This window comes from Notothenia coriiceps, unplaced genomic scaffold, assembly GCF_000735185.1.
Source record: "Notothenia coriiceps isolate Sejong01 unplaced genomic scaffold, NC01 NC01_scaffold00037244, whole genome shotgun sequence".
In the NCBI taxonomy this organism is placed as follows: Eukaryota; Metazoa; Chordata; class Actinopteri; order Perciformes; family Nototheniidae; genus Notothenia; species Notothenia coriiceps.
The window spans coordinates 26447613-26469257 of NW_011369945.1; the positions used below are offsets into that span (position 1 = coordinate 26447613).

The window sequence follows — 21645 nt, forward strand, 5'->3', positions numbered from 1 at the left end:
ACAAAGTCAAACAATATTCCAATTTATATTTCACCAAATACAAATTAGTAGTTAATAAAGGTTTAATACTGTTGTTTGGTATTTTAGTCTTTTGAAATATAGTTATTTTTTAAGAACAACACATTTCTGCAATACAATTATATTAAATAACAATCAAAATATATGGTTAAAAGTATTAAAGACTGTCTTTACTCAGTTAGATTTATTTTGATACACCACTCGTGAATTGTGTGTTTCACAGGAAGTGTGAATATCTTGCCAACCTCTTTTTTATCAGCTCCTCCCTTTTGTTCCTCTGTGTTGAAGAGCGACATGAACAGACTGTTCTTGCTTTCTTTTGCCACGGTTTAATATACACTTTTAAATCTGGGGGTTTAAAACACATCAGGGGATACATGGTAAGTGAAATGCAGCTTTAAAATAGAGGTACAAGAACAAGATTACAATGGAAATGTTTTTGGAAAATGTTTTGTCGGTGTCTTTACAAACTGAAACTGTACTTGTTGTAATGTCAGTGTGTAAAAGAAAGGGCACAATGTCAGCAGTAACTAAAGTATCTGTATGAAAAAGAAAATATCTAAGCTGTCATTAAGCCACTTTGTTTGAGTAAAGCAGCTTTTCTTTTCAGAATGTATTTCCATGTTTAATAATAGATTTGAGGTGGCTCTACCGTAGTTCAGCAAAAGATGGCGCTGCGGAGCCGCAGGACTTATGGTGATGAATGCTTTGAGAAATGGGAGTTTGTCAGCTCTGGGGGATTCGGTCAAGTCTTCAAGGCCAGGCAAAAGGACTTGGGAATTGATGTGGCTATTAAGATACCCCATGATGGATGTAGGTAAATATAAAAATACCTAAAAAGGTCATGCACATTCTGAATAGAAGTTCAAAAGGTTGTTACTGCTTTCCCATATCTCTTTTCAACAATCCCCTACCTTAACTATCGTTTCCAGCTCCTCCATGATACTGCGTGATGAGGCCAAGTATATGGATATGGCTTCCTTTAAGTTTGTGGTGAGCCTTTATGCAATGTATCAGGGCTGTCCGCCTGGTAAACGACCATCCACACAACAGGGAATAGTGATGGAGTTCATGGAAGGAGGATCTGTTCAGTCCCTGCAGGAGTATCTCCACAGCCCTCCACAGTGGCCCCTGGTTTTCCGCTTGGCCCATGAAGTGGCTCAAGGCATGAACTTCATCCATAAAGAAAATCTCATGCACCAAGACCTTAAGCCAAGTAATGTACTGCTGAATGATAACCTTAACGCCAAGGTAAAGTGCCTAACCTCTTATGTTTACATTAGACAAAAGGAGATTTAATAATGTGTTTAATACTATGTTTCCCTTCTTTCTCTGTAGATAGCAGACTTTGGTCTGTCCAGAGTTTCCGCCAGCGCTTCGAACAGCAACAAAGAGACAGGGGCGATTGGTGGCTCATACAAGTACATGCCTCCAGAAGCTCTTGAATCAGCATCATATGAACCTGTTCGTTCTTTTGATGTATACAGGTAAGAAATGAACAAATAATACTACCCAATATGGTATTAACCTTAAAAGGATACTTTACACCCAAACCAATCATTTCTAATACTCACCCTGTGTTATCTGGAATTCATGAAAGACGGATGAAGATTCTAAAAAAAGAATAAATCCTTGATAAATTGAAGTAATTAGGGACTGCATATAAGAATAGCAAAACTATTTAAAAATATCTGTGAACAAACTCAGATGTTAACAGAGGAGGCATGCAGGAAAGTTGTATACAATGAGTTATTACTTTACAAATGGTAGTGTTGGGGTGAAGTATTTCTTCAACAGTGTTACTTTCTCTCTCTTGATCAGCTATGGTATCCTGCTCTGGACCATTGCTACTGGTAAAGATCCCTATCCATGTAAGTGCAGTTTATTTTGTTTTCCTATCATTTTCCACTCTGTTGTTTTTCCTTTTTTGCCATGTAGGTTTACAATAAATTATTCAATTAAATCAATGTTTTTTATCACATGTACTGCAGTGGGTAATTACGATCGTGTGGCATCGAGTATCCCTCAGGGGCACAGACCTTGCTGTAAGGAAATTGAGCAGATGAAGGTAGATGGGCTGAAAGAACTAATTCACCTCATGAAGCGGTGCTGGGATGGCAGTCCCAACCAGAGGCCTACCTTTATACGTAAATATTTGTTTTTGTTGTCAGTAAGTTTGAAATGTTTCTGATCTAAATGAGCTACACATTAGCTTAGATACATTTTGTATACTAGCTTGACACACATATTTACAATGTAACGGTGCTTCTGTTTTAGAGTGCCTGGACGTCACTGAGAAAGTGCTCTCAATGCACAGCACGGGAATTCATGATGCCGTGGGTCATTTGAAAAGACTGGTACAACTCATAAATTTAATTTCATTAAAGGAATAAGTGCAGATAAGTTGATTTGTAACTTAGATACACTTTTAACAGGTTTATCTTCTTTCTCTGATATATAATATTTTTTTACTTTAGATGTCATCAAACAGCAAAACATTAAACACAAGTGGGGTGACCAATGTTTCCCTTCAGACAGCAGGTAGATTGTTCAACACTGTTTGTGGGTGGAGGTAGTTTAATCTAAGTTATACATTATTACTTACTTTTGACAATATAATATTATGATTCTTTCTCTTTTGCAGAAGAGTCAACAAATGATTCTGTGGACTTTGGCAGGATTACAGAAACTGGAAGGTCTTTCAACCAGGTAGGCCAAATTCACTTTGACCCTTGCCCTCACAAGAAGTAGAATACATATTACATAACGTTGACTAAGTTGCAATAGAACAAAACAAACAAACAACAAAATGTGTCATAGAAAACATGGTTATTTGAACTATATTTTGTTGTATGTCTTTGATTGAAATGGAAATCACATTTCAAGGGTTTCATTGTCATAAAGGAAACATACAATAAGAGTCCTATTGTTTTACATTGGGATTCTGAAACTAGTTAACAACACCTTTAACACATTTATGAATGACTTGACCATTTTTGCAATAAAGTCTGAAAGAGTTTTTTGTTTTTCATCAGGTCTGTGCTTCTACTAAAACAATGGGCATTAAAGATAAAGGTGAGTATTTTGCACCAAAAATGTATTAAAAAATGTGTGTTATAATTTCCTGTTAAACATAAAATCTCAATAGAGCATTTTATTGAATGACAGCATTTACTTCATACAAAATCAGTTGATTATGCCTTTTATATGTACAATTTTTTCTTCTTCTATATTTAAAAACAGCAAAGTTTGTTGATCACAACCAGGCAACGTTGATTCAAGACGTTTCAGAGGTAATGGCAATAGCCGAGGCGCTTGGAGACATGGTCCACCGTGAAGCCTTATCCCAGATTGGAAGAGAGGACACAACAAGCCATTATAAAATGAGAGCGCTTTATCATGGGCCTCTACGTTCAGGGGGCGATAAGGTCAAGGCAGCCTTCTACGACGCCCTCAAGGCTCAACATCCCCACCTAGTGGAGAGGCTTGGTAGGACTTCCTTCTGTAAATGATTAACATGGGAGTTTATCTTATGACATGTTATAATATTTTTTCATTTCTCTTTCTTTACAGGCGGTTAATTCTGAATACGCTGTGGCCGTGCGCATTCCCCTCCCCGCAGGTGCAGATTACTTTGCATGCCTCACCTACTTTCATCTTTTGTAAAAAAGTTCATATATTTTATGCTTTTATATATTGTTGAGATTTTATAAAACTTTTATACTCTGTAACATATAAAGTTTTACATTTAAGGATCTTTGAAAAATTGTTCTAATAAACAACTGTTTATTAACAGAAAAAAATACTGTGTCATTATGGCTTCATTATGAGTTGACAAACACGTTGTTCATTTTATAAAGAGGAAGTTGCTTTTATTCGAGAGAGAGAGAGAGAGAGAGAGAGAGAGAGAGAGAGAGAGAGAGAAGGGTAGAGACTGTAAGAGGCTTTTCTGGTTCAATCTCCCAGTAACTGTCAGAAGCAGTCAGTCAGTCACCTGCAGATGATGGCGTCAAGGGGGAATCTTGGCCAATACAGTTACTCATGTTTCAGTTCCTTGCAAAGGTTTGTTGTTCACCCCTCTCACACTGAACACTGGTCAATACGCTGAGCTGATTAAGAGAAAAAACATGAAGACAGTTCACACGTGTGTAGTGAATTTTCAAACCACCTTTCGTGCATTAATTTACCTTCATTTTACTTTAATTGTGAGTGCTTTTCTTTCACTCGTTTACCTTCTTTTCTCGTGATAAAATGTTGTATCCGATATGATTGACAGTATTCTCAACATGTGATTTTCTATGAATTTCCATAAACAGATTTTGTGGCATTGCTATGACAGAAAATAATTTAACTAGCTTAGGTATAAACAAATGTTTCTCTTTCCCTCACATGGACACTTCTGTCTGCCTGTCTCTCTATCTGTCTCTCCCCTCTGTCTCACAGTAGCTAAACTGGCGGCATAAAAGTATTCTGGGATTTGACCTTTGTCTCATTCACAGCTCTGTCTCTCTGAAAAAACAACACACCTCTACAACATGTTAATCCTCAGTGGGGAAAGTGCGTTCAAGTGTCATCTTGACCCATCCTTCTCCTCCTCAGTCCTCCTGCCTCACTCCACCCTACACACCCATCTCACCCCACCCCATCCTGCATTAATGCTCCCAATCCTCTTTGTAGGAGAGTGACGTCTGCTACTGTCAGAAACAGAGTTAAGCTCAGCAGGCACCAGGAGAACAGAGTAGAGAGAAGCTTCATAGATAATCAAGCAGCAGTGCACTCTGGGCCTCTAGAGGGACACGTCTGTGCCACCTCAGCAAGAACTGACTCTCCTCCCGAGGGGCTGCTCATGCCTCCAGCTGGGAGACACGGATTTCTAAATTCAGTGTGCTAAGACTTAATCAACAGGTTAGCTGAAAGCTCTTTGCTCCTGCCTGAGGGCCTGGCCTCAAACTCCGGTGACCAGAGCTGAGAAACAGGAAAACAAACTCTGGACTTTTGCTGCTGCTTCTTCTGCAGTTTTGGGATTATTGAGAAAAATCATCTGGCCATACTGGATGTAAAACAGATGGCAAAACTGCTTCCTCCCAAGTTCAGCTGTGCATGAAAGGTATTTATGTGAACATGCACTCAAAGCTGTTTATCAGTGCTTAAAACTGAACAAGCTGTGTGGGAGCTGCTCGGACCACTGTTAACTTGCTGGTAAAGGTGTGAAGCTGTGTGCATGAAACAGGTCAGAAGTGCTGTGACTGTGTGTGTTTGAGTGTGTGGGTGTGTGTGTTTGAGGTGTTGGGGCCCTGTGGAAGTCGTAGCCCTGGATTTCTTAGAGATGGAGGGTCATGGTTATGACCGGTTTGGAGAAGGGGACAGAGACACTTACCAAATCGACTACCGGAGGATCGTTGGGGACATGGAACCAGCGCGGCCTCGCATCTTAAACAGAGATGGGGAACAACCTCTTCCCTACGGGGCCTATGTGCCCCCCTCACCACATGGACATGGGCATGAGACTGCAGCCCAGCGCTACAGTGCTACACGTATCCAAGCTGGATATGAACCAGAGAGGTCAGTCTGTCACCACATGGCTCATACTATAAGATCTGAGATATTTTCACTTTCCAGCAGCACTGGTTGTGTGCTTTTAAAAGCCTGTTTATCAGCTTCCTTTACAGAAAACCAAATCCTCTTACCTGTACTGCCGTCACAGGTGTATATAAAGAGTATTCACAGACAAGAACAGATCCCTTTTGTTACTGTTTTGGGTGACCAGTCCAACATTTGCAATAGTCTGCAGCTTGTGTTTAAGAAACAGAGGTGAAGAAAGAAACAAGATAAAACAACATGTTACGCACAAGGGATACATACATACAGACTAAACCTTTTTAAAATATTTGAATAGATGTATGCACCAGTAACTGTGGTCCAGTGAAATATGTGATACATATGGTTTGGCGGTAAATGTGTGTATACCAATCAGAGTGGTTCAATGGTTGAATCCCCAGCCTCCACAGTCAACAAGGGCAAGATAATTAACCCCAAATGATTCTGTGAACTGCATGTATACAGTGTTGAAGTGTGTGTAAGACCCTCTGATAAAAGTGTCAGCTTGATGACATAATGTCATGTATTATAATATAACATTTGTGTCATCTATAAATTGTCCTGTATGTATACAAAAATATTCACACTTGACGTCACAAATTTCAGGTATATCATGTTTGCATGTGTGTGGCTCTCTGTGTGTGTTTATACTCCAGCATGGCAGACTACTTGATCAGTGGAGGCACAGGTTATGTTCCTGAAGATGGACTAACAGCACAACAACTCTTTGCAATCGGCGATGGACTTACATACAAGTAAGAAATGCAAAAAAACACAAAACATAACCGATACATTTTACTACCTCATTTCATGGTATCAAACACTGACACGGATGCATTTGCTCACGTGGTATGCCGTGCATGTGCACATACAGAAATACACAGTAGAATTATGCAATCAATGCCTTCCATTAAATGTTTAGTAATATCAGTGATGACACATCTGCCTGGGTATTATATTGTGGATTAGTATGTGTAATACTACTTTCAAGGATGGCTTTCAGACATTAATAGCAGTGGGTGAGTGTGTGTGCACATATCAGTGTGTTAATGGGTGTTGGTGTGGTTTCCTTAATGGAGGCTATATGCAGGGTTTATCAGTGTGCAGAGGATAAATGCAGACCAGTTCAGAGGGTTGACAGATTATGTCTGCTCACAGCAACCTCTAAAAAACTGATGCATTGTAGGAATATAATTTGCTCTGCATAGTTCACATCTAAAGCTACATTCATCTTGTTTATGGAGGTCATTGTATTAATATGGATTTTTCATTCATGGCATACTTTTTCAGTTCACAATATTGATATTCACGTGTGTCTGTTTTGTCTTTCCTCTCAGTGACTTCTTGATCCTGCCTGGTTTCATAGATTTTACTTCTGATGAGGTGGTAAGTGTCACAACCCTCTCTCGCTTATCACTCAAGTGACAAACTGTTCCCTGGTGTTTGTTTTGTTAGATTTGTTTTATAGGTGATGCACACAGAACACTTTCTTCATTTTTCACATTTCCTATTGTCCACAAATATGTTCTCATCATTGGTCTCAATTAAAAACATTTTTTGCTGCTAAGTCAAATTCCTGACCATAATTCACAAGAACAGACAAGGTTTGCTGTAATGCTTGTAATGAATCCCTAACTCGTTGTTATGTTCCTTAGAGCACAGGGTTGTTTATTTCACTTGCTTTGTTTTCGTCTTTGCAAGCTCTGCTGGGACTTTAAATTAATTTCATGCCTACTTGCCTAGGTCACATGGGTTATTGCTCGATAGCAGGTGTTAAAAACAGACACACCCATGCGTCACCTAACACTCAGCAGGTGGATTCAACAAGGCGGCCTCTAATCGGCCAAGCTGGCTTTTAGGCTCTTACACGGCATACAAAAACCAACCTTAACTTTTGGTTAACAAATGGGTAGAATTGTCCTATAGCTGCAACACTGCAGGACCTTGCTTGTCAGTAGTATGCCATGTCATTTTAAATGTGTATTTATATCTTTGATTAAAGCTGATTTTTTTTTTTCAAATGCACGTGATTTTTAGGATCTTACCTCTGCATTGACAAGAAAGATAACACTGAAGACACCTCTCATTTCATCTCCCATGGATACAGTCACAGAGTCATCCATGGCCATCGCCATGGCAGTGAGTAAAAACCCTGCACCACCATACAATGTTTTACACTCAGCTTAGCATCGTCCTGCACCACAGACTCTACCAGGAATATTGAAGGCCTTAAATAAATGTTCAGTGTTCATTCAATCATTCATCAATTAATTCTTTCCTCCCATGTCCCTGATTGGTTGTTTTCAGTTGATGGGTGGGATTGGAATAATTCATCATAACTGTACTGCTGAGTTCCAGGCCAACGAGGTCCGCAAAGTCAAGGTAAGATGAACCAAGTTGACAAAAACATAGAGTGACTATTGACATAGTCATCTGTGACACTGTAGCTCCCATAACAACACTTTTTCCCAATAAGAAGAAAACGACTTACATTGACTGGCCTCTAACCCCTTAAAACTTGTGTTTTTGTTCTTGCCAGAAATTTGAGCAGGGCTTCATTACAGACCCAGTGGTGATGAGTCCTCGACACACAGTGGGGGACGTGTTTGAGGCAAAGACACGCCATGGTTTCTCTGGGATCCCTGTTACAGAGACTGGCAAGATGGGCAGCAAGCTGGTCGGTATAGTCACCTCCAGAGACATAGACTTCCTGTCTGAGAAGGACCATGACAAACCCCTGGAGGAAGTAGGTGTATGGCTGTTCATTTGTTCTATACTGTATATACACAGTATATGCAGCAATTATGTCAAAGAAGTGGGTGGTTTAGCGATAAACGTGTACTTTACTGTTTGAATCATTAAAATGTCTTTTTGATTCAGGCAATGACAAAAAGAGAAGATTTAGTTGTTGCCCCTGCTGGAGTCACACTGAAAGAGGCTAATGATATACTGCAACGTAGCAAAAAAGGTAAATATGTGAAGTAGGCCACGCTACTGTGAGGCAAAAGTACATTTATCTTGGATTCAAATGCACATTTTGGAATTTCTCTTTCGTCCATCACTCACTCTCGTCCCACTCTGGCTCTGCTAGGTAAGCTCCCCATAGTGAATGACAGTGATGAGCTGGTTGCCATTATTGCAAGGACCGACTTGAAAAAGAACAGAGATTATCCTCTGGCTTCCAAGGACTCTCGCAAACAGCTGCTGTGTGGAGCTGCTATTGGCACGAGGGAGGACGACCATTACAGACTGGACCTCCTCATGCAGGCTGGAGTAGACGTGGTCGTTCTGGTAGGTTGTGACTATGATATGATTAATCTCTGGGTTAGTTCTAGACTGGATTCTGATTGCATAGCACATAATAGTCAGATAATTCCTCAACCTCTTTATATAGGTATAGGATTCATTTCAAACTTTTTGTCCTTGATATTTTATATTTAATATGAACTATTCCAATTTCCTTTTTTTGTTTACATTTGAGATACAGTAGGTGCCTGATCGCTCATTAAAACAAATGAACTTTCTTTGCATAACAGGATTCCTCCCAAGGAAACTCAGTGTATCAGATCAACATGATAAACTACATCAAACAGAAACATCCTGAACTACAGGTAGTCGGAGGAAATGGTAAGCTCTCTACTAGCCTCAGGGCTTTCTTGTGCATTTATGGTACTAAATCTCCCTATTTATCTTCCCCATATCTCTCATGTTAAGCTCTTTTCTTTGTGTCTATCTCCCTCTAGTGGTGACAGCTGCTCAGGCCAAAAACCTCATTGACGCTGGTGTAGACGCCCTGAGAGTGGGCATGGGATGTGGCTCCATCTGTATCACACAGGAAGGTATGATCAATAATGCAGCCATGTCAACAACAACCAGTCTATTTTTATTATTACATGTAACACAGGTTTATACCATACACTATTGCTCTTGTTCCTCAGTGATGGCATGTGGACGGCCCCAAGGAACATCGGTGTACAAGGTTGCAGAGTATGCTCGACGTTTTGGAGTGCCAGTTATTGCTGATGGAGGCATTCAAACTGTTGGACATGTTGTGAAAGCTCTGGCTCTGGGAGCATCTACAGGTAGAAAAGCGTTCTAGTGCTTTCTGAAGTCTTATATGTTATCATTTGACTTTTTCCTCAAATAAAAACAGTATAGTATTTTTGCCCTTGCCTGTTGTCTTCTGCAGTCAGCATAACCTTTTGTTGCCCTCGTGTTTTTGCCCTCAGTGATGATGGGGTCGTTGCTCGCAGCAACCACTGAAGCCCCAGGAGAATATTTCTTTTCAGACGGTGTGCGTCTGAAGAAGTACAGAGGAATGGGCTCCTTGGACGCCATGGAGAAAAATAACAGTCAGAAACGCTACTTCAGGTGAGGAATTGGGGTTACAGAGGCCCTTTGAAAAATGTACAGTCATTGGATGTCAATGTAATACATTTATGTCTCTCTCTATGTGAATTGTGTATCCAGCGAGGGAGATAAGGTGAAGGTGGCTCAAGGTGTCTCAGGATCAGTAACAGATAAAGGCTCCATCCATAAGTTCGCTCCTTATCTCATTGCTGGTATCCAACATGGCTGTCAGGACATAGGAGCCAAGAGTTTGTCGATTTTAAGGTAAGCATGTGTGCGTGTGTATAAGCTATTTGGTATATAAGGGATTTCGATTTTTAACGAGGTGTCTTTGCACCAGGTCCATGATGTACTCTGGGGAGCTGAAGTTTGAGAAAAGAACCATGTCTGCTCAGATGGAAGGAGGAGTCCACGGCCTTCACTCGTAAGTCTGAACTTTGACCCCTAGATTCTGACCTTTCCCCTTCTTCTTCAACACCTGTGTCTTTAACTCTGCAGTCCAATCTCTACAGTCTAATTGTATTTTTGTACTACCTGTATATAGGTAGTTTGTCTGTCCTCACCGGTTAAATATGTAACATTGACTTTATAACAGTTAAGGCACTAACAATCTAAGTGTGTATTTTCTCTTCCTCTTTTCTGACCCATGCTATCACATTAGATATTCTTTTGTGCCATGTAAGTACTTCCCCGTCATAATCCCACTTCCATCTTCTTCTTTCATTCACTCATCACCATCCAAGTTTGCTTTGTTACTGTTGAATTGTTATGGAAACATAGAAAACACTTACATTCTTTATTTAATTTGTCATGCTTAGTTACGAGAAACGACTTTACTGAGAGTGGAGGAAGAGGAAACACTCGCCCAGGACCAAATGTCCCGATCCCAGCAGCTATGAGCAGAGGCACCGGGCGCATGTGATCAAGCTCAGCACCATTTACACTCCAACACTGTCTTGTCTATTCATTGACCCCTCCCAAGATAAACAAAACAAAACACCTTAAAGTGAATTTGAAGATTCATCTTTGCACTCTTTCAACCACTCATGTCCCCACATAAACTCGTTATCTGTCTTTCTACCCGTGGGGCCAAGGTCTAGTTAAGGTAATGCAATTAACTATTCTCTTGATCCCCTTCAACAAGCAAACTGATTTAATTAACTACTTTAGGACAAGCTTATCATTGCTGACGTAATAAAAGGCCCCTTTCTTGTTGGCCTTCAAACTCTACCATATAGATACTGGATTGTACAACAAGGCTTGCAGAGGTGCAGCCCTATGCCTCCATGCACATTTTGTATTTATAACAAGATATTTTTGCAGAGAATCTAGCAGTTAGATATTTTATTAACAAAAGAAGGATAAAAGGTATTTGGCATAAAGTTTCAACATTTTATTTTATTAACAGAGTAAAGAACCAATATATTTGATGGTTTCACTATCAGCTCTCTGCTGACACCTTGTGTATAAAGCTAACCAAGCCTGAAAGAAACTCATAGTAGGTCAAGTAACATTTTGTTCTCTTTAGCTTCTCACAACACCAGTTATATCTTGTTTAAGAAAATACCTTGCATGTAATTTCACCTCTAGCCGATGAGCTACCTAAATGTACTGCTGCTGTTTCAGAAGGGACCAAAGCATAGCATCAGCTTTAATTCATACATACTGTACATATTTGTAACAAGGAGCGCTTTAAAGTGATAATGTGATATCGCACTCTAGACATTCCGCTGTTCACTTTATTTGGCACAGAAAATACTAATCAACATAATATTTGCTTGACAAGACTGAAGACTACACATTTTAGTGTGATTATAATTGACAAATATCACTGTCATTTTGAATTTCCAATACAGATTAGTCTGTGTCACATTGGTTCTACATGTTTTGATATTCCATAGTTTAATTTTGCTAAAAAGGACATGGTAAATTACATAGGTTTATATTTGTATATAATACATAACATAGGTAGTTATTTGTCCTTTTTCCAGGCTCAGTCTTTAAACAATTAAATGCTGAGTCAATGAAATAGAGCTATGAAGTCAAGTTGGATTTATTTCTTGATAAAATTGTGAGCAAATGTTAATCCAAGTTAATTTATCAGTTTTTAAATGTGATTTATTTGTCTGGGCGGTACTTACCATCTTTGGTATTACACATGTTGGTCCACGATTAACAGTGGGACTTTATTAGTAATGACATGCAGCCAAAGAGCTAAGCTATTGAACTGGCTGACCACAGTTCCTAATAATTTAAATATATATATATGACTTGTATCTTGTAATGTATATTTTCTTCTATCCCTCATAAGGCTTTCAAATTAAAATCTCTGTAAATAGTGTTGCATGAATAAAGACAATTCTGACAAGGTCATATTCATATTGTTTTATTTTCTCTCTTATAGATCCAGAAAATCCCACATTTGACTTATTTGTCTAATAAGTTAAATGTGTTGTTACCACTAGATAAAACTATTTTCAAAATGTTACTACTTCAATTTTAAATTCAAGCCTCTCACATTAACTGTGGGCCCAGAGTTTGCCTCCCTCCGGTAGATTAAAAAAACCTCAGATTATTGCGTAACATTCTTTACATTTATCTTTTAAAAAATATAATTCTGACATTGTTGGCCAAGCAGGAAAAACATGGAAGAAAACTCATCCTGTATATGACTTTGCCTTGAATTTCCAAATGTATTACATCACGCTGAAACACATAATAACCAATTTTATGAATGAACTACATGCCAAAATGTTTGTTCATAGTAGTTAATGTTTGCCCACTCTGTATACAACTCAATAAGCAGCTAGATACCGATCATGTGTTGGCAAAATATTACGCTTTCAACATCAAACACATCTGGCACTCAATTATATTTGTATTTGTCTACCTTTAGGGTTAGAAACCAAAGAAGCTTATCTCAATATTTGTAAAATGTCTCACTATTCACTATTGAAAACAGAACAGTAGATTATTGGTGTAGAACGAGCCTTTGTTTGATTCAATATTGTCTGTTCTCTCTATTAAAGGAGGCTTTCCTTTACCTGTTTATCCCTTTAAAAAAAAAAAACCTCAACATGTCAGTTATATAAATATTAAAACTCCTGCTTTAGATGAAAGCAAAGCATTTGCGGTCTTGAGCAATAGATTGACATTCGTGAATGTGTGAATGGAATGACAATTTCAGTTAAAATACCACAAGTTGATAAAGACAACCTTTACAATCACATTTTGAATATCATATCAACAGTACAGTATTTATACAAAATAAATTAGATCTACATAATAATGTCAATATCAATATTCCCCTTTTGTTAGTTAAGGTAGATATTTCCATCCGTATAACTTAAATGATTTACAATTTAATTACTTAATCTAACAATATCAGGGTCTGCTTTTTCTGTACAATGTCAAGTGCATTTAAATCCGAACTGGACATTTATAATTCAATGGTGTCACTGCAAACACTCAGAGTGTCAATTTGTCTGCACACGTTGACAAACTCTGCCTGAACAGCCATATCCCATTCAAGCTGTTTGCTTTCACTCAGGTGTTTAGTCTCTGCCAGTTGTCCGGATCCACGACTGTCCTGGGAGGCTAAGCTCAGGGTTCGGTAGCGCCTGTGGTAAGACAGGTGGGGAATTGATTGTGGGAGGCTGCTCTGAGCAAAGTTCTGACCCCTGTTTGTCCAGGAGTGCAAGCGTAGTTTTTCGTTCTCTTTGGGATTGCTGCACAGACCCTGGGTTGAACCAGAGACGCTTTCTTTCCAGTCCCATTGCTCTGGTGATATTGTTTGCTTGCAGTGAGATGTCAAAGAGCTTTGTGCCTGGGAAGCCCCTGATCTGGATAGGGCATTCTCTTGATCCGCATCACCACAGGAAGAGGTTCGGTAGAGGGCATTTTCCACAGAGCTAGGCCCTAGGTTAGACGCATCTTGGCTAGGAGAGCTCAAAGAGAGGCTGGAAGAAGCGTGATAGAGTCCTGGCAAACCAAAGATACTGTGAGAGAATATGGATTCACTGAACAGAGCCTGGTCAATGCTGCGGGACAGGTCTATGGGAGAAGGGGGCCGCAGATCCAGTGTAGTATCTGCCTCCAGTTCCAGGCTATCCAGTGACGATAGCTGGGACTCAACTGCATTTTGATGCTTGTGCGGTGGGGTTGGGGGTGTAGGGAGCGGCAGTATGGTGATCTGGGTTTGTCTGGACTTGGAGACTAGCCCATTTCCAGTAGAATCCAGCATTGAGAAAAGAGGAAGTGCCTCTGACTGTCCTTTTGTGGAAACATCACAGACCAACAGCTTTTCTTGCTTACCTTGGGACCAAGTATCGTGAGAGGAGAGGATAGGCGAATCTGCACGTCCCTGAGAGAGCAGGGTGAGCCCTCGTGAAGGGGAGCTGCAGGAGAGGCGGGACCAAGACCCTGGCCGGGGACGAGTTATAGTCTTGATAGAGGAGTTACTGTGACAGAATATAGGGTGTGAACCAATAATTGACAAGCCCAGACACACCCCAACCTCACAGAGTCTGCAGCCTACCTGGTAACCCCACCAAGGCCAGGGCTGGAACCCATAGCCATCAACCCCTCCTAAACCAAGAGCATGCAGGATCCCATAAAACTGGAGGCCTCCACATCCTAACAAACACAACGAAGCTCCTACTCCAGCCCCTGCTGCCCTGCCCCAGTCCTCCACTTTGGCAAAGGGGCAACTCGCAGGTCGCATCCCTTCAGGAGATCCTCCACTCTCTTCGTTGTCATTCAGCCTGTAGATGTGTTTGGTGTCGAATTGCATCAAGCAGTAGAAGATTAGGTAGGAGCCAGAGAGAAAGATAGTAAGACATACAAACAAACCCTGAGGGAATAGCAGGATCGCAAAGGGGAGGCTGTGGAAGAACTGAAGCAAGCCAACACACCCTAGAGAGACCCCAGAATACAACAGGGACATACACAGTAACAGGCAAGGTTTAGGCAAGGCTATGAACGAGGTGGAGTTAGCAAGTGGGAGTGAAAGATGTGAACGGGAGCGCAAGGAAAGAAGTAGGAAAGCAAGGGAGAAGGCGGAAATCAAACAGGGGAAGGGCAGATTCGAGAGAAGCAGAGAGCTCAGAGGGAGAAGACGATCTTGGTGATTGTAAGCATCATAGAGCAAACAGAAAGCTTGGATCCCGGCAAATGCTAGGAGGAACAAGTGCAGAAGAGTGAAGTAGGGGCTTCCCGGAGGACATCGCAGGGGCAGGCCTAAAAGGCAAACTACAGAGATTAGGCCGAATACGGTAAAGACAGACCCCAGTCCATACACATGTGCTTCCCATGCAAATCCCCATGTGGCGAGGGCAGAGTTCCAGTCCGAATACAGAGGGACAAACAGCACAGGGCTGAGAGGCAGAGAGGGGCGCACAGACTCGTCAGGGGTAAAATCCTCCGGGTAGGTGGGAGTCCACGACTGGTTTGAAGGTTTGCAGATTGTGCCATTGGTGTTTGAGAGAGGTGGGTTATCTTCTTTGAGGTCATCTGTAAAGAAGTATAAATAAAGGAAACATTACCGACCTATTTGTTGTATCAACAGAGAACCACAAGGTAGACATTTTAAATGAACACATAACTGATGTTCTCAGTTGGCAAATGGCAGAAATCTCCTGGGGAACTTCAGCAGGCTGATTATGACATTTTAATAATAGGGACATTCATTTACAAATGAACTAACCGATTGATAGAGGTCAAAGTAAATTATACCCACAGTCTTTATTTTCCAAAAAAGGGGAGAATTTGCCATGTTGGAAGTTAATCCATTATATAACAGAGCATGCTTGTAACCGAGAATCTCTAACTGGGTCACAGAGAGAGTGTGTGTGTGTGTGTGTGTGTGTGTGCGTGCGTGCGTGCGTGCGTGTGTGTGTGTGTGTGTGTGTGTGTTGATTAGCCAGTATTGACCTCATTGCTGCTCTCATTCTGTGTGGCTATTATTAAGCACGGTAAAGAGGGGCTATCATATTTGTTACATACTTTATTCAAGAACAAGCAGTCATATTAAATGTACATAATGCACCTGTGATTGTGTAACTAATAAATAATGTAGGCACTTTATCTCTTGGAGGAAATCATTCAAAGTAAGCACTATGGAGCCACCAGAACCTGGTTATAACTGGAATGTTAATATTTCTGGTCCTCCATCATAGGTGAAGTGATTGTGTCAACACAAGCAGAGATACATTCTAAGCACAGGATTTTGTCAGTAATATTTGATACATTTACTCATCAAACCGTAGATTTGGCTGACAATTGTGTTTGGTATCAAAAGTGTAGGCAACTTGAAGAAGGCTCACTTCTCGCACAGTTCTGTTAAAGCCCTCCTCCCCTTATGCTTGTGGACAACACATCATTTACTTTGACAAGTGAGTGCCATCATTTGTGTGTGTACAGTAAATACTGCAGATGTGCACCACATTATCTTGTAACCTTTGAGTGTGGGTAATAAAAACTGTCTGCAAAATAAAGCAAATGTTTTTATATCAACAAGAATAAGTGGGAGAACCTGTGATAAAAGGATTGAGAGCGGGAGAGAGGGGAGAGAGGGTTTAGTGACAGTCGGGGAGGGATGTTTCAGGAGAGTGAACGCTCGGAGGAGTGAAGTGATGCAATCCATTCTGTGAATGTAAAATAATTGTGTCTGCAAGCAGAATACATATTGGAAACACTGCAGTCACACAGACCTGGAGTCTTGTGGATTTTATTTTAGGTATTTAATGAGACTATAAATCTTACCATTCATGATATAGGCTATAAGGGTTTGTTTAATCATGTTCAGTAAATCGTGCATGCTCCAAATGCATTACATTTCAAGGCATGACTCTTACCTTTATCTTCTTCTATTTGGACCGCTCCTTTGTTTAAATTAAGTCCTGTAATATCAGTCATTCCATCTTTGCTCTCTGTCACTGGGACAGTCCCCTCTTGTGTCTCTCTCTGCCTGATACCAGGGCCCGTGGTCCATCGCCATGTGGCTGCTGTTGGAGTTGGGCGCTCAAGGCCAGGCCAAGGTCCACCAGAGACCGTTGTTGTGGAGTCGTGGCCTGATGGAATTGAGCCAGACAGAAGAAATGGTAACTGGGGGACAATCTTCTCATTCTTCGAAGCTGGGAAAGTCGGCCGATTCTCTCCAGTCCGTGTAAAATGCAAAGTAGATCCAGTACTCGTTTCAGCTGGCTGATACTTTGATGTCTGAGGTGGTACGCCTTCTGGTGATGGTCCTACTGGTTGTGTTCTCTCCTTGGAGGTCGTATCTTCTGTATCAGTAGGACTCAATATGGCAAGTCCCTTCTCCTTAGGAAACACATTTGTTTTCTCTAGGCTGTCCTGTAAATCCTCATATTCTCCAATCACTCCTTGTCTATCTAATTCCTCAGATGACAATAAAGGCAAACTCGCAGGTAGACCCAGAAATTTGACATTCTCAGTCCTAAACATAGGATTCCTTGCTGCTAAAGCGAATCCATTATGTTTCTGTGGGAGCTTTGATAGATGCTGCACTGCTGTATCTGGCTGTTGTGTTTCCTTGACATTTTCTCCAGTAAATGCTATGACATGGAAAGAGAGAGGCAAGTAGAGGGGGAGAAGAAGATACAGATTCCACAGAGAGAACATGGTGAGGGTCTACAAACTCCACCGCAAAGTCACATGATGAAGGTTTCAAGGGATGTTGGCCTATCACATGTTTGACAGATCTTTAACCCCGGGTATCTGAAGACCTGATGTCTAATACACCTGTGGGAGAAAGAAAGGTTACTCTCATTCAGGACACTATAAGTACAACCACATATCAAACATTGTGTATATGATATGTCAATAAATAGCTTGAATTTCTTCATGTTACTAAACACCTATACCCCCTTCATCTATAATGTCTTACTTAAACACTGTACACACGTTACAATAGAAAGATTCATTCTTAATAACAGCAAATACAAATCAATATACAACTGCTTTCTTGTAGCCGGTCTCAGTTCAGCTTTCTTACCTCATCAATCCACTCTCTGCTGCATCCTCTTTAAACATATATGCTCCTCCATGTTGCTGCATGCCTGCAGTCTCTCTCTGCGTAGCGCTCTGTGTCCTTTCATACTCACTGTGCTTTGCCCCTCTTCTCTCCATCCGACAACACATGGGACGGACAGACCCCACCTCCCCGATACAACCCCCGCTGTCCCACTCTCTGCCGCTGCACTGATCTGACAGTCTGTTTGCACAATCCCGTTCTCCTAAATCTGAGGCATCATACACACCACACTCAGTATCATCTCTTACTGCTGTCTCTGTTCATCACACCGCTCACACACATCCCTCTGGTACTTTATAGGCTGCATGTGATACTCAGTATGAACAAATAAGTGAAGAGGAAGGGGGGGGGGAAAGGAAATAAATATGTCACAGGGACCATAACACGATCGTCAACCATCCGGCAGGCAGTACCCTGCACGGAGCGAACCAGTGCTACGGATCAATACATCCTATTGAGTTTAATCTACAACTGATGCTGTGCCCTTCCTATTAAAGTAGGCTTCACTCAGTTGGTGTCACAATCAGTATATGAGAAACGAGAAAATTATCTTTCAATAGCATGCGTAATGAATGCTAGTGGTTACTTGTGTGCATTTATCTGAACATCTCAATTACCACCTGTCACCTTGATGCAATGCCATTACTTGACATGAATGACAATTTTCTGGTTGTGCCATGTTACTCTCTTCTTTTATTTTCTTGTTCGTGTGCTTTTTTGCCCAATAGGGGGAAGTCCAGTAGCCTCGTGGCCTAATTCAATTCTCGAGGACAGTCCTAAAATAGACACTGATCCACATACCTTAGGATGCATTTAAAGTCGGAGTTTAAAGCATATTAACACTATGTGTCTGTGTGGCTGATGAAAGGATCTGAAAGGTTCTCCATAGGCCTTTGCTGTACTATCAGGAGACATGAATTTCTAAACCAGGATTAGTATTTGAGTGAATGAACATTGATTCTTCTTCCATCCAAATGATTTAGATACATTTGGATCAAACTGCATACCAAATCAGTTCGCCAAACATATATTTAACACAATATGCAAAAACAAACATTACAATTCTGCCTGCCAAGATTTCTGGCTGTGACTGCAAATACTACGCCCAATAATGAAGAGAGCAGTTTGCCTACTGTCTCCTACATTTTCATCTTGCACAAGCTTCCTTTTGCAGGATTACATCTATTGACTCATAACAGTGGTATTCAGATGAATGTGAACAAAGATTGAAAGACAGTGAGGGCTATTTTAGATAATTTGAGAGACACTCAGTGATGAAGATAGCAACTTCCCCGAGGGGTGTGATTAACCCGCTGTCTGATGAGGACACAGGAAGGTGCCAACCCAGCCGTAACTAAAGTGACTGCAAAGGAACAATGACAAGCCAAACATATGAGCTCAGTGAGGGACATGGGGCAATTATTGCAGCCACACACTTGCTATCTTAATTCTTTGGGCAACTGGTTTCTGTTTAGACAGGTCATACTCCAACAACACAAAGTCAGCAGGGATTGGGCTCCAGCTGGTAATGTGGCCAGTCAGGACAAGAAACAGAAACAAAGCTGCACAAGCAAAGATGAGGACGAAAACAAACACATGGCCATTGTTAGGATAAAGGGAGGAAACAAACACATTTACCTAGCCTTTTCAAATGATATTCCCAAACATTTTTCCCTTTTTAAGTTTGTTACTGTAAAGGGTTAAGGGGTTAACAGACACAGTCATATTCTTGAATGACTTTGGATGTAAAGTCAAAGGAGGACACGCAAGTGAATACCTTGAGAATAAAATGCCACACTGGGAAGCCAGACATCAAACTTGTCCTTTTTGCATAGCGAATTAATAAAGACCTTCTAACAAACAATTTTATATGAAACTGAAACTCGCTCAACACTACAATAACTTCAATTAACGGTGCTGTGACGAATTTCTGCGAGGAATTGCACATTCAAACAGTTACAAACATACAGGTAGTCTATACTACAGCTATAAATATATGTCAAAATATATGGATGTTTTAGGACTACTTTAGGGTTTGATGACAAGCCTATAATAGAGCTTTTCACAGCAAAACATTTGACCTGTCATTGTTGGGAAAACACAGGTTTAGTATATAACATCAATGACTAGTGTTAACTGGTGTCATTGTACTGTGCTGGAATAGCTTTACGGTGACACTAAATGGAACCTAGGCATTCTGTAATCAACTTTACTTGTTAAAAATGTATAAAATCGAATAACAAATATTTGCTGTTCATGCTTTTTGTGTGTGGTAGGCCTAAAATGCTCTTGCAAGTTATAGGATTGTAAGCAATGGGTTTGAGGCATAGACTGTATATATAAAGGTGGAGGGTACATGTGGGTGAGCATGCGCAGTATGTGTAGACGTTGTTGTGAAGTGGACTCGACAAACGGAGGCGCTGTCTGTGACGCTACTGACGTGCCTGAGTTCCTGAGTTCGTATTACACAGTAGAAGCCCCAATATCTCGGACAGTTACAATATTATACAAGGCAGTCAACAAGTCTCGTTGGCACTGGTTATGAAAAAAAAACACAGTGTGGTTAGCAAATGCAAAACACCATATACTGCTGTGGTGTTTTCTGAAATGCTGTAGTGTTTTGTGAAATGCTGTGGTGTTTTCTGAAATGCTGTAGTTGTTTTGTGAAATGATGTGGTGTTTTGTGAAATGCTGTAGTAGTGTTTTCTGAAATGCTGTTGTGTTTTCTGAAAGGCGGTGGCATTTTCTGAAATGCTGTTGCGTTTTGTGAAATGCTGTTGCGTTTTGTGAAATGCTGTTGTGTTTTGTGAAATGCTGTAGTGTTTTCTGAAATGCTGTAGTGTTTTCTGGAATGCTGNGTGTGCCTTGGCAGTCTCAGTTTTGTGAAATGCTGTTGCGTTTTGTGAAATGCTGTTGTGTTTTGTGAAATGCTGTAGTGTTTTCTGAAATGCTGTAGTGTTTTCTGGAATGCTGTTGTGTTTTGTGAACATTTGGAATGTCCCACACCTGCATACTGAAGTATTATTTGAATTATTTGAAGTATTAAAGTAACGTGTTATGGCAGGAAAGTTCAATCTGGTATATTCATTTTAATGTCACCTTATATAGAATGTGTGTTAAACTTGTGATTTCTGCATTGAGTGACTTCTGCCTAGCAGATACCAAGAAGAGGCCCCTAGGGTCTCTCTGTTAATTATCAATAGGGGAATTCCCAGATACATTTTCAGATATAAGGCAGTTAAAGTCTTGTAGAATTAATGATTTATCTCCTACAGACCCCAAAAGAGGCCTTGAGACTTGGGTCACCCAGCAGTAAANAAAACCCGTATTGATTAGCCCAAAGGGAGATGTGCCTCAGATACAAGACAGTTGAAGCCTTGTAGAATTAATGATTTATCTCCTACAGACCCCAAAAGAGGCCTTGAGACTTGGGTCACCCAGCAGTAAACGAGATAAACGTCCTTTTGAGCTTATCAATAAAATGTATTCATTCCTAGTAAGCTGACTTTGGGTGAAGGGAAGTTCAGGGAAGCCATTAAGCGATAAGAACAATTAACTTCTGTTAAAGATACATGATAGGATGTTTGTGTGTGTTGAAGATGTTTAGGGGGAAGGAGTATGTGTCC

The 21645-nt window shown here is 40.6% G+C and overlaps 3 protein-coding genes across 6 annotated transcripts; 2 read left to right on the top strand and 1 right to left on the bottom strand.

Moving 5' to 3' along the window:
• The first annotated feature begins 300 nt into the window (after positions 1–300).
• LOC104965116 (ankyrin repeat and protein kinase domain-containing protein 1-like) lies at positions 301–3808 on the top strand. Of its 3 annotated transcripts, none has more exons than XM_010794068.1 (12): positions 301–398; positions 654–835; positions 951–1269; positions 1357–1505; positions 1840–1889; positions 2010–2165; positions 2296–2375; positions 2496–2559; positions 2663–2727; positions 3054–3093; positions 3262–3507; positions 3592–3808. In XM_010794068.1, the coding sequence occupies exons 2-12, from the start codon at positions 687–689 to the stop codon at positions 3597–3599; spliced, it is 1326 nt and encodes a 441-aa protein (XP_010792370.1). In that variant the 5' UTR covers positions 301–398; positions 654–686; the 3' UTR covers positions 3600–3808. The 3 variants fall into 3 exon arrangements, with proteins under 3 accessions (XP_010792370.1, XP_010792371.1, XP_010792372.1); XM_010794069.1 differs by having other exon boundaries at positions 676–835; XM_010794070.1 differs by lacking the exon at positions 301–398 and having other exon boundaries at positions 740–831; positions 3592–3807.
• A 946-nt stretch (positions 3809–4754) lies between these two features.
• Positions 4755–11250, top strand: impdh1a (IMP (inosine 5'-monophosphate) dehydrogenase 1a). 2 transcript variants are annotated; one of them, XM_010794071.1, is made up of 16 exons: positions 4755–5580; positions 6273–6371; positions 6954–7002; positions 7654–7755; positions 7924–7998; positions 8156–8362; positions 8497–8584; positions 8708–8907; positions 9153–9243; positions 9360–9455; positions 9555–9698; positions 9846–9987; positions 10087–10230; positions 10307–10390; positions 10628–10644; positions 10785–11250. In XM_010794071.1, the coding sequence occupies exons 1-16, from the start codon at positions 5345–5347 to the stop codon at positions 10886–10888; spliced, it is 1878 nt and encodes a 625-aa protein (XP_010792373.1). In that variant the 5' UTR covers positions 4755–5344; the 3' UTR covers positions 10889–11250. The 2 variants fall into 2 exon arrangements, with proteins under 2 accessions (XP_010792373.1, XP_010792374.1); XM_010794072.1 differs by lacking the exon at positions 10628–10644 and having other exon boundaries at positions 10785–10902.
• Positions 11251–11344: 94 nt separating this feature from the next.
• On the bottom strand, positions 11345–18120 carry LOC104965118 (proline-rich transmembrane protein 4-like). The gene is made up of 3 exons (XM_010794074.1): positions 17981–18120; positions 16821–17727; positions 11345–15477 (listed from the first exon to the last, which is right to left on the bottom strand). The coding sequence occupies exons 2-3, from the start codon at positions 17605–17607 to the stop codon at positions 13406–13408; spliced, it is 2859 nt and encodes a 952-aa protein (XP_010792376.1). The 5' UTR covers positions 17608–17727; positions 17981–18120; the 3' UTR covers positions 11345–13405.
• Between the last annotated feature and the right edge of the window lie 3525 nt (positions 18121–21645).

Bases quoted from the DNA above. Each gene is read 5' to 3' on its own strand.
- impdh1a (XM_010794071.1), top strand. From the start codon at position 5,345: ATGGAGGGTCATGGTTATGACCGGTTTGGAGAAGGGGACAGAGACACT. The intron at 8,908-9,152 runs GTAGGTTGTGAC...TTTGCATAACAG, and splicing joins GAGTAGACGTGGTCGTTCTG to GATTCCTCCCAAGGAAACTC. The intron at 9,988-10,086 runs GTGAGGAATTGG...TTGTGTATCCAG, and splicing joins AGTCAGAAACGCTACTTCAG to CGAGGGAGATAAGGTGAAGG.
- LOC104965116 (XM_010794068.1), top strand. From the start codon at position 687: ATGGCGCTGCGGAGCCGCAGGACTTATGGTGATGAATGCTTTGAGAAA. The intron at 2,376-2,495 runs GTACAACTCATA...TTTTTACTTTAG, and splicing joins TGGGTCATTTGAAAAGACTG to ATGTCATCAAACAGCAAAAC. The intron at 2,728-3,053 runs GTAGGCCAAATT...GTTTTTCATCAG, and splicing joins CTGGAAGGTCTTTCAACCAG to GTCTGTGCTTCTACTAAAAC.
- LOC104965118 (XM_010794074.1), bottom strand. From the start codon at position 17,607: ATGTTCTCTCTGTGGAATCTGTATCTTCTTCTCCCCCTCTACTTGCCT. The intron at 15,478-16,820 runs GTAAGAGTCATG...ACTTCTTTACAG, and splicing joins CCAAATAGAAGAAGATAAAG to ATGACCTCAAAGAAGATAAC.